Genomic DNA, 12071 nt, shown 5'->3' with positions numbered 1-12071 from the left:
AGGCAAAAATTCTGGGATAACAAGATGTAGAGCTGGATGAACACTGCAGGCCAAGTAGCATCAGAGGAGCAGGAAAGCTGACATTTCAAGCCTCGAAGAAGATGCTTCTTCAGAAATGCTGGGACTTGTTTCTTGATAGCATTGTGAATCTCGTTTACTGCACAATGCACCCCCCCCCCCCCCCCCCAACCATTGCACCCACAATGCTGGCCTACCCGTGATGCCCACGTTCCTATGAATGAATTAAAAAAAAGTCAATGGAATGGAGGCTGAATCTGACTGTTCTATTTGATTCTGAATTGAGCGCTTCTAACCATATATATTCACGGCATCACTTAAACAGTCCATTTCAACAATTTAACATTACCCAAATGCCATTTCTCAGAACATCATCTGCTGAAGCCCTCATCCATATTTTTGTTATCTCAAACTCCCAACAAATTCCTGACTGTGCTTCCATCATCTGCTCTTCATAGACTTGAAGATATCTAAACTTGTACACATTATAAATTAACACCCATCCTCCCTCTGCACACTGACGTGCATCGCTTCCTGATTTAATTTTTAAAACTCTCTGGCTTGTTTTCATATCTTCAACCCTTCCTACTTTCGTAGTTTCCTCCTACTCTATAACTACCTGAGATATCTGCTCAGTATACATTATGTTGCTGTGGATCCATTCTCTACCATTCCCTCTGTGAATGTCCCTGCCTCCTTACCTCTCTTTCCTCTTTACAACTTATCCATTTGACCATTCCTTTTAGCTATCTACCTGAGTAGATATTTACTGCCTGGTGCTGAACCTTAGGATGTTTCATTGTGTTAAAAACCTGTGTTTGTCTATGTTTAAAAACTCTGTATAAATATAAAACGTTGTTTGGGGGGAAAAATGCCTTTGCCATTCTTGCCTCATTCACTAAAAAATAGCTGTGCTGTTAGGATAGGGTGACCAAATAGATTTCAATGTTTTCAGTGTTGTATCTCTGATATACCATGTTGCAATGCATACCTGATTCTAATACTAATTATTTCATTATCATTTTCTATCATTATTACAACATTGTCACCATGAAACTGCTACCACTGTTACATTTTTGAATGGTTGTAAAGAGGAATTGAGAATAGTGCATGTTAGTAGATTGACTTATTGAAAACATGACAATTTAAAACATGGAAATAAAGGTAATATTTACTGGTATAAATCTGGTTATACTGTATACTGTTCATAACTTCTGAGATCATTAAGAATTCCGTATCTCCCTGGTCAATAAATAAATCAATGCACTGACAGCGATTAATATTGAATAATTTGTGAAATTTACTGGTTTTTAGGCACGATGTTTATTTTCTAACTGCAGTATTATAATGCAATATTTAAAAGCTTTACATGTCTTCCTTTTTTCCTCCTTTAGGCAGTCGCAAGGACAAAGAAAAACCGTTAAGCCCCTCTGTCGTCCTTGAGAATTTGAGACAAACCTTGACAGATTACCAGAGCAGGCTAGAAGACACATCTAATGAGGTAACACTTGCACTGTTTGGTGCCTAAGATGCAGCCCTTGGCCTGCAGCTGTATGTGTTACCCACTCATTACAAAGGTCATGGGAGATTGCAGTGACCACAGGGAGTCCAGGATTGACAGCTTTGCAGTTACCTATAGTGTCTGCGGAAACAACATAAAATGTGACCATTATGTTTAATCCAAGGAAATCAAACAGTTTTACAGGACTATACTGTTTATTTAGAACACCTTTTTAAGAATTTCTCACTGAATTATAATGCTTATTTTGTGAAATGGGGTAAAAAGAAAAATCTTGATGACTCCTTTTCCATTTGCTCAACAGGCGTATATGCAACTGCATGTTTCTGAGCAGCAGATTTGACAATACATATTTTCTTGAAATACTTGTTGCAAAATTGCTGTTACCATGTTAGTGTATGAAGTGACCCACTGATTTTTTTTTGAAGGTTGTTAACAAGCAGCTCATAATGTTGTGTTCATCGCATCTGTCTCTTTGTTTCAAGAAGTACAATTAAGGTGGCTTTGGGAATTTCAAGTGGAATTGTAAACTGTTAGGTAACCAAGAAAATAATTACATTTCTAACTGCTCCAGAAATCTTTTGATCCTCCTGAATCAGCCCTGTGAAATGGTATAGTGAATATGTTTCTGAAAATTCTGCCAAGGCTGAAACTAGAAACTTCAAAGTAACTAAGAACATGTTACCCGTGGTGAATTGTTACCAATGAAGATAAATGTCACATGATCCCCAGCAGTGTGGAGGGATTGACACAGCAGGCTTTGGCTCAAAAATGTTCTTAGTTACAAAGCAGTGCCAGAGTTAGTAGAGAGGAGACTGGGAGGGTGGCTCTAGTGAAAGCAAAAGGGAATAGTTTGACAGAAAGAAGAATGAACTGTCAGAGAAAATAAATTGCAAGCTGTGGCATCTAACTGATGATCTGCCACTCGACATCCAAGTACAGTGACATGTGACTGACCCCACAGTTGTGTCGCAGTGAAACAGGAACTGACTAATATTGTATTTGGATTAAAAAAGGCACTAATGTCAGCTGCTATTGCAAAAGATGCTGCTTTTGAAAAAAAAAAATAACTTTTAAAACATTCTTGATTCCAGTGTGTACACTGTCTATCAGGGGTAATTGCTACATTAGAGGGTAGCGTAGTGTGAAATGGAACATATTGGACAGGCCATCTGCTTATTCTGTCCCCACTTTCCATTGCTTTTCTATTGAATTCAATGCCTCAGATGCACCAGTTAGTGAATTGTACTGATTAGGCTTTGTTTTAGCTTCAGTGACAATGTCCAAACCCTGTGGCATTACCAAGCTTAACCTCTGGCAGTTGATGATATAGTAATCAATAACTAACATATTAAAGGCACTGTCCAGACACAGTACACTAGTGGTCTCACCAAACCTTGTGATCTGTTTATCTGTTTTGTGTTCTGCCGCATTTGTTCTCTTTGACATATTGCAACTACCTAACTGCTAGTTTGGCACCTAAGGCCATGTCTGATTTCTTGCATATGTGCAATCATCTGTGTATAGAAGAGGCTACTAACGTGCTGTTATTCAAGAGGTAAACTACATTAGTGGCCATTTTTGTCCTTGAAAGCTGACATTACCCTCCATGTCATGTTGAGATTTTGGAACTGTTAGCAAAGAGATTAGTGAAGCTTCTAAAACAGAACTTTCCCTTTGTCTCCATTGTGTTCTTGCCCACTAAACCACTGGATCCTCGCACCCCTCTACCCCGTGGCATCCTTTCCTCTGCATTTCCAGTGCATTCTCTCCCAGGACCCCATCCCTAATGCATCCATTTCTCCGCACTCCCCTCCACTGTATATTTGTCTGCTTTTGCCTTAAAACTATTAAGAAAAACTGCTTCCATCACCTTTTCAGGAAGAGTTCCAGAGACTCTTAAACGCCCAGAATAAATGTTGCCTCAATTTTGTTATAAATAGATGAAAGTTGTTATTAACAGTGAACATCTAGTTCCATATTTTCCCATAATAGGAAACATTCCCTCTCTGTTCATTCTGTCAAAACCCCTCATGATTGTAAATGTTTCACCAAGTCATTGCTTGTACTCCTAGGACAGTCCATCCTTTATTTTCAGTTTTTATTCATCTGTGGGATGTGGGTGTCACTGGCCTGTCCCTAGTTGGCCTTGAGAAGGTGGTGGTGAGCTGCCTTCTTGAATCGCTGCAACTCATCTGCTGTAGGTTGACCCACAATGCTATTCAGAAGGGAATTCCAGGATTTTGACCCAGTGACAGTGAAGAAACAGCAATTTACTTCCAAGTCTGGATGGTGAGTGGCTTGGAGGGGATCTTGAAAATGATGATCCCATGCATTTGCTGCCCTTGTCTTTCTAGCTAGAGTGGTTGTGGGTTTGGAAGGTGCTGTTTGAGGATCTTTGAGTTTCTGCAGTGCATTTTGTGGATAGTACACACTGTTGGTGGTCGAGGGTATGGATGTAGTTCCAATCAAGATGCTGCTTTGTCCTGAATGGTGTCCAGCTTCCTCAGTGTTGTTGGACCTGCACTTTTCCCAGGCAAGTGGGGACACGCTACTGACTTGTGCATTGTAACTGGTGGACAAGCTTTGGGGAGTCAGAAGATGAGTTACTTGCCGCAGTATTTCTAGCTTCTGACCTGCCCTTGTAGGCATTGTGTTTATGTGATGAGTCCAGTTAAGTTTCTGGTCAATGATAACCGCAAATATGTTGGTAGTGGGGGATTCAGTGATGGTAATACCATTGAATTCAAGGGGCTGTGGTTGGATTGTCTCTTACTGGTGATGGTCATAGCCCAGCATTTGTGTGGCCCGAATGTTCATTGCCACTTGTCAGTCCAGGCTTGGTGATTGCCCAGATCTTGTTGCATTTGAACGTGGACTGCTTCACTATCCAAGGAGTTGTGAATGGTGGTGAACACTGAGCAATCATCAGTGAACATCCCCACTTCTGAACTTCAAATGGAGTGAAGGTCATTGATGCAGCTGAAGGTGGTTGGGTGTGGGGGACTCCTGTGAAGAAATTCCTGCAGAGATGCCCTGGTGCTGAGATGACCTCCAACAACCATGACCATCTTCCTATCTGCCAGATATGACTCCAGCCACTGGAGAATTTGTCATTGACTGCAGTTGAAGTGATCACAGAACCTGCCTTTAAGAAAATTTGCTCTGGACTCTTTAATACTTATGCTTGCACAAGACTTCAGTTAGACTGAGAACCTACACTGGGGAACCTTTTACAAATTAAGGATACAACTTTGGTTTTGGCCTCTTATGTTGATTCAGTCACCAGTGATTGTAGTAAAAGGCTTGGGCCAAGCTTGATGAGTTGAAATTGTTTGAGAAAGATCCACCTAGATTGAGTCAATGTTTTTCAATGTGAAAATGGTTGCCTGAGTGAAGGCCTATTTAAAAACACGCATGTTTTACAGGAACGTCTAGGGACTACCAAAGGAGCCAAGGCCACCTGCATGTTGACCAGGAAGCAATTCCACAATTTTGCATGCCCCACCCAGGCCATTTGTTTTACGAGCAAAAGTAGAGGCAGAAATCAGAAGGTTGAAAAGCAATCTTCAAACCATTCCGTTTTGCAGAATAGACAGCATTGGTCGTACTGATTCTGAAGCCTGACATGTTGATTTGCCCTGGTGGGGATTTTAAACAAACAGTAAACTGCTTTTCGCAGTTGGATAAATACTCAATCCCTTGCATAGAGGATTTGTATGCATAACAATGCTGTTCTTAAGAAAGTTAAACATGAGCCATGCATACTTGCAATTGTTGTGAGTGAGGATTTCCAGAAGTGTGCTGCAGTTAATATCCATAAGTGTTTGTACCAATATATGAGACTGCCATTTGGGGTATTGTCAGTCTGTGCAGTTTTTCAGATGATGAACATTTAACAAGGTCTGTCCCAGGTTGCCATTTATTGAGGTGATGTGCTACTGACAGGGATGACCAATAAGGAGCAGATAGAAAACTTGGACATAGTCCTTAGACATTTCTCCCAGGTGGGTGTACACTTGGAAGGGAAATGTGTGTGTTCAGGGCACTCCCAAATGACCTACTTGGGCTAAAGGCGACAAGACTAGGTTACACCTGTTGGAAGAAAAAGTGAGGGCAAACAAAAGTGCTCCAGTCCCATGCCTGTATCAGAGATTTAGGTCTTTCCTTAGGCTGGTGAATGATTATGCAAAGTTCATTCATATCCTGATCTCCATCCTGGCACCTTTGTATTAAGTTTTTTTTTATTAAAAAAAATCCTCTTTAGGAATGGTCATGTAGCCAAATCATAACTTTCAGAGGTGAAAAAATAGCTTTCATTCTGTAACGTGTTGGCCCACAATGATCCCATAATGACATGCAATACCTCCCAGTATGGCATCAGGGTAATATGACTTTTTAGGTGGTCCTATGAAGAGAAAAGGCCAGTAGCATGCGCTTCCTGGATTTTGGCTAAATGCAACCAGATAGAGAAGGAAGGTTTGGTGGTTATATTTGGAGTCAGAAAGCTCCACCAATACCTTTTTATCAACTTAAATTTGTAATAATACTTGGAGTACAAAGCAGTACCACTCATTACTTCAGGCCAAATTCAGCATTGCGCTCTAATAGTATCTGCGTATACTTACAAGTTGGAACACCGTCCGAGAAATCAAGTAGCATATGTGGTGCATTGAGCTGCCTGCTGCTGGCAGATACACTGCTGGTAATCCTGCCATTGGAAGAGTCCATTGTGGTTTTACACTTTCTGGACACACTTCCAGTCAAACCTGACAATCAGACTTTGAACACAGAAAGATCTGGTGTTGGTGATAATGGGGGAAGCCAAAAGACACTCTCAACCAGAATTGAAACCTTTCTTGACCCAGAGATTACAGTAGAGGATGGCATGTTATTATGGGACGCAAAGATTGCTGCCAAATACTGGCTGACCTCCATCAGGGGTCATCCAGAGGTGAATAAAATGAAGATGTCAGTGAGAAGTTGTGTGGGGGCCAGAACTGGATGCAGACATATCTGTATTGGTGGAGCAGTACCCACAGTACCAACAAGGTCAAAAATTGCCAATAGGGACAGAAATTATCACCAGCAGCTCCCCTACGTTTGTGGGAATGGCTGAGTAAACCCTGGATTCAGTTACACATTGACGACACAAGTTCTTTCATAGCCTCAAAGTTCTAAGTCATGTGAATGACCACTCGGAGTGGCTGGAGGTGCACAGAGTTCATTCGTCAAACATGGGGATTGGGATAGAAAACTACTTGCGTATTTTGCAATACATGGACTCCCAGAAGGGATGGCCAACAGGGAATTTCAGTATTTCCTAAAGTTGAATGGTATTTGTCATTCAAGGACAGGTCTATCCATCATCCAATAGTCTGGCAGAAAGAGCAATCTAAAACTTAAAGGCAGGCTTAAAGAAGTAGCCTACAGCTTCACTAGATACCAATCTGGCCTGGTTCCTATTTGATTGATAGGACCACCCCCGTGTATGAAATGATATCAGGAACACCAATGCTGGACACAAGACTCCTCGAAGCAAGAAACACCATTTACTTCAGGGGGTGACGTTTGGTGTCGCAGCCACAGGAATGGCCTTGCATGGGTAAGAGGCATGGTCGATCTGAGGTCAGGTCCAATGACGTGTAAACTTTGGGTAGGTGTAAGGTTCCTGAACAAGCAGGTGTACCATATGAAAACTGCAAACTTGCAAACAGTGCAGGAGCAAAACATGCCCGACTCCTCAACTGCCTTTCCAACTATTCTGGAACTTGTGGGTTCTCCCTCTCCATTAAGCATTGAAAATACCTTGGAATCTGAGATGGATGCAGCAGATGTCGCCACGTCGCACCTTTGCCACCTAAGTGAAGAGTGAATTTATTCAGACACACAGCGGGCACAAGAGGCAAGCTACTGTGTGTTACATGTCACCCATATCAGAGGCAGAGTTGGACTTGGTGCTAAAACACCACAGGAAGAGCTGCAAAAGAAAAGAACCTGCCTTTGTCCTTGGACCTGGTTGTGGTGGGAGGAGGAGTGCGGTGGTGGTAGTGATCGTAACGAGGTGAGTCAGGTAGTTGAGGATAGAATATCAATTCCCTCATTGGACCAGATTACAAGCACCGATCAGGGAGCCCCGGCTGAAAAATATAAACAGGTGTGGCAGAGGTTTTGCTCACTCTGTGGGAGCTCTATCAGTGTCGAGGACTCCCCACGTGTAAATAAAGGGTAACTTGGTAGCAGGACACTGGCCTCTGAGTTATTTCAGCAACCTGCTTCTTCCTGCCTTTAGTTCCCAAATTGTTAAAAATTGGGGTCCCCTTTAAAGCTGTAGTTTCATTGCTCCATTTTTAGTATTTAACTGTGTTACAGCAGTAACTCCCCTTCTACCTTTATTTAGCCTTCAAAATGAAAGAATTATCAGGTACCATACTACTGTTATGAGTGCGGTGTTTTCCAAAATAAGAAAGATTTTTTCGTCCTTAGAAGGAATGAAAAGTAACCTTGAATTGGAGATGGGCAAGGTGACAATGGTCACCTGACATCATGAATAGCTGTTACGTTGTTCATTGACCTAAAAGATTCAGACAATTGATTGGCACAACGTATGCTACTTGCCCCAAGAAATTGGGTATATCCATAAGTCCTCAGGGTCAGAAAGTAGTCCTCACCAGGCAGACCTTGTAGGCAGTAGCCCTCATCATGTGGCCTGAAGGGAGCTGTCTTCTCCCAATGGACCAGAAGAAAGGAAGCCAGTCTTTGGCAAGAGTTCCTTAACACTTTTTGGCTTGAAAGCAGGATGCATAATTTTAATGAAATAACACACATGTCGTCAACAGCCTATGTGTCCTCTGGTATTTGTGAGCTATTTCCAATTGCCACAACTGTACATTTTATCTAATTAACTAATATATCATTTCTAAACTGCTGGTGCTCAAAATAAATGATCAGAAAATTGCTGCAGATTGTCAGCTACCTATGTTAGGTATCTAGATCATGAAACCTATGAATCAACAAAATGGCCACAAAACACACTTGCTTACTTTCTCTTTTGCCTGCGCACTGCTTCTTTGCTTCTAGGCTATTTCTTTCGCACATTTACTGCTTATCTCTTGCAAGCAGTCAAGAGGAGCAGTTCTCATCTATTCTATTCATTCTACTTAAGTAGGTGGGTTTTCTCAGATTGGGTAGCTCTGACATTTTCCTAAGTGTTTTGGTGACTGCAGGGGCAAATTGCCTGCTGCCCCTATGTATTTTCAGTGCTGTTTCCTGTTGACTATTTCTGATTTTGGAATTGTTGAATTCACCCATTGGTGGTATCATGTTCTCATTCACACTTCTAATCTTATCATAAAGTAGCAAGTCATTCTATTTCTTTTGTTCTAGCTATGCAAGCAAACTTGCCTGATCTTTAGATAATAAAATGTGAGGCTGGATGAACACAGCAGGCCAAGCAGCATCTCAGGAGCACAAAAGCTGACGTTTCGGGCCTAGACCCTTCATCAGAGAGGGGGATGGGGGGAGGGAACTGGAATAAATAGGGAGAGAGGGGGAGGCGGACCGAAGATGGAGAGTAAAGAAGATAGGTGGAGAGGGTGTAGGTGGGGAGGTAGGGAGGGGATAGGTCAGTCCAGGGAAGACGGACAGGTCCGTCTGATCTTTATCTTAGTATCAATGTAACTAGAGAATTTTACACCATTGTTTCCAATGGCATTGCCATAACTTCCCTTGTCTATGTAATACCTGAATCAATGACGAATTTCCCAAAGTCTTGTATAAATGAGATTATCTAACATGCATTTGACTAGAAATGGAATCCAAGACTACCTAATTTGTAAGGCATTGGACCACATAACATATTGCATTTACCTGTAGAGTCATTGATGAAGATGTATGTTTCCTTTACAAGAATTGAAGCTTTGTGTAGGGCACAATAATTAGTCTTCATCTCTTAGCTATTTTTGACTGGCTAATGTACAATTACTTTACTTTTTTTTGACCTCAGGAGGAAGCAGCCATTTTCTGTCTGAACTTGAAGCTTTTGTCAGTGACTAAAATAAGTATATTATGTACAACTGACCCATGAAAAGGGTGTTTGCATGACATTTTAAAGAATATCTCAGGCTACGAAATAATAAACGTCTTGAGCAATTTTTGCTTTTGCAATAATGAGAATTTGAGAGTGAATAATAAATATTGTTAGTCTGACCTTCATTGAGGAATGTTCATTTAATCAGTAAGTTCTGGGGGTGGGCACTAGTAAGTAGATGTGAGGAGTGGGTGAAATTTGGAATTAATGAGGCAGTTAGCTGGCTGCCCACTTTAAATTAGCCTAGTGTCAATGTTCAAAGTAAATCTGTTGAAATAAGCTTTGGCACTACTGTCTTGGGAAACAACACCATTTTATCTTGGTGTATTAGTCTTAATTGTATGGCTATCTATGTACACTTTTAATTAGTATGAATAAATAGCTGCATTTGATTAATGAACTATGTTTCTACTATTGACCCTGGAATGTTTAATTAATACCACCATTTGATTGATGGCATTGATGTTTTAGTAAATGTGTCCGAGATCTGAGTTTGCAAATCCAAAGCCTAAACAGTGAAGCAGGCTGGAGATAGGGAAATAGCTTTTTTGGAAAGGCAGTAATTGGAGTAACGTAACGTTACCAGGGGATTGAAATTTTTTTTAATAATGTTAAACTGGATGGGTGAGAACGCCCACCGTTCAAAACTAGAAACACAGTAAAGGATTAGATGGAAGCATATCTGCCATGGTACAAAGCTGCACACAGACTTTCTTTTTAATTACTGGACTTGAATGGATGTTCTCTCACCATGAGTGATACACTTTGCTAGTTAATGCTACAAAATGTGTGAATAAATTGAGTGAAACCAGAGGCATACACTATGGCCTACTTTCTTCTGCTCCTTTGGAAATGGACAGAATGCATTGAAAAGTAGAAAGGACTGTAACGAATTACAAGAAGACATTACTCTACGGAAGAGGCACATAATTGGCTCATGAATTTCAGCGTCACTAGTTTTGAGGCATTAATTTTCTTAGCAAAATGTAAGGCAATCACAAATTGCTTGGGGACAGATTTTGCCTTTGAAGATGGTGATCCAATGTCTGATTAGAGTCTAGGTCTCAAATGTACTCAGGAGAGCGATGGAATTCCAATCTTAAAATTACTGGTGGGATTTCCACTATCAGTTTTATTGGTGGCAGCTTATGAATAGCTGTGGCTGTGTTTGTTGCCCTGTGCAGGACAGCCAGCTGCTGCCTTCAAAGGGCCGGCAGCTCAACTGTCTCAGCATCACCAAGAAAAGCAGTTGTGACTGCAGAAGCATGCAGGAGCCTTGAAGCCTACATGAGAGAAGCTGAAAATCTTTAAAACTATGTCTATGGGGAGGAAGTTCCTCTGGCTTAATCATAATGGCTGCTTTCCTGGTCCAGGACCCCTCTTTGAATGAAAGAATTACCCTCATTCCCATTTAGGCTGCTATTGGGAGGCCATGTATATTCAGTTAAATCTCCCCACCTGGCAGGGGGCCATCTGACCCAGCTCTCTAGAAGTTTACTGCCGCCCTTCCTGTAAGGTAAACTTACTGAGACGAAAAGTATCTAGGAAAAAAACACACATCTCGGTAAACATAGTAAAAAATTAAGTGAGTGTTAGCATTTTCCAGAGATTTTAAAAAGTTGGAATTATGCTAAACTTATATCTAACATTGGTAAGATCATATTTGGAGCACTGTGTACATTTCCAGTCACCAAATTAGAGAAAGGGTAAATGAACTGGAGATGAAGTGGAAATTGTTGACAAGGTTAATATCAGAACTACTAGATCATACATCACAAGAAAGAATGATTAGGCTGGGTCTTTTTTCTTCTTTACGTGCAAGAGCAAAATGTAGGGCCATCAAGAAATCTAACAAGGAATTCGGAAATTTTCATTGTCACCACTCGCTGGTGACAATGTGAAATTTCCTGATCATGGGGTGTGTTTGAAGTGAAGTGAAATGTAAACATTGGTGAGAGAGGAAGGGATTGAAAGCTACTTTATCACATTTAGATCATAAAACATATCTCCATATTCAGTTTTTCATCCCTCATTCAGTTTATTGATGTGAATACAGAAATGCTGACATTCCAGTACAGATCACCACTTGGGAGGACCCCAGTTCCTGCATAGTACAAAGCCCGCCTCTATCTCCTACTTTCCAACAACTATATATAATCTTAAGATAGGCAATTCAGCCCATTGAGTCTGTTCTGCGATTTAATTATGGTTGTTAGGTTCCTCAACGCCATTCCCCTGCCTTATCCCCATAATCAAGAATCTACCTATCTCAGTTTTAAATGCAGTCAATATCTTGGCCTCCATAACATTCTGCAGTAATGAGTCTCATAAATTCATCACTCTCTGGATGAAGAAATTCCTCTTTGTCTCAGTTCTGAAGGCTCACTCCTTCACTCTGAGGCTGTGCCCATGTGTCCTAGTTTCTCCTACTAGGGGGAAACGTTT

At 41.1% G+C, this 12071-nt stretch overlaps 1 protein-coding gene across 4 annotated transcripts in view; it reads left to right on the top strand.

Annotated features, from left to right (window-relative positions):
* The window catches only part of LOC125451272 (coiled-coil domain-containing protein 171-like), a 205575-nt gene that overhangs the window by 46059 nt on the left and 147445 nt on the right, over positions 1-12071 (top strand). For all 4 annotated transcript variants that reach the window (XM_048528223.2, XM_048528221.2, XM_048528222.2 and 1 more), the window contains one exon: positions 1413-1519. In XM_048528223.2, the coding sequence (XP_048384180.2) occupies positions 1413-1519 (107 nt within the window). The remainder of the gene's footprint in view (positions 1-1412; positions 1520-12071) is intronic.

The sequence above is a fragment of the Stegostoma tigrinum genome, chromosome 3, assembly GCF_030684315.1.
Source record: "Stegostoma tigrinum isolate sSteTig4 chromosome 3, sSteTig4.hap1, whole genome shotgun sequence".
In the NCBI taxonomy this organism is placed as follows: Eukaryota; Metazoa; Chordata; class Chondrichthyes; order Orectolobiformes; family Stegostomatidae; genus Stegostoma; species Stegostoma tigrinum.
Note: the sequence above shows the minus strand (reverse complement) of the source record. Positions and strands in the feature narration are given on the sequence as shown.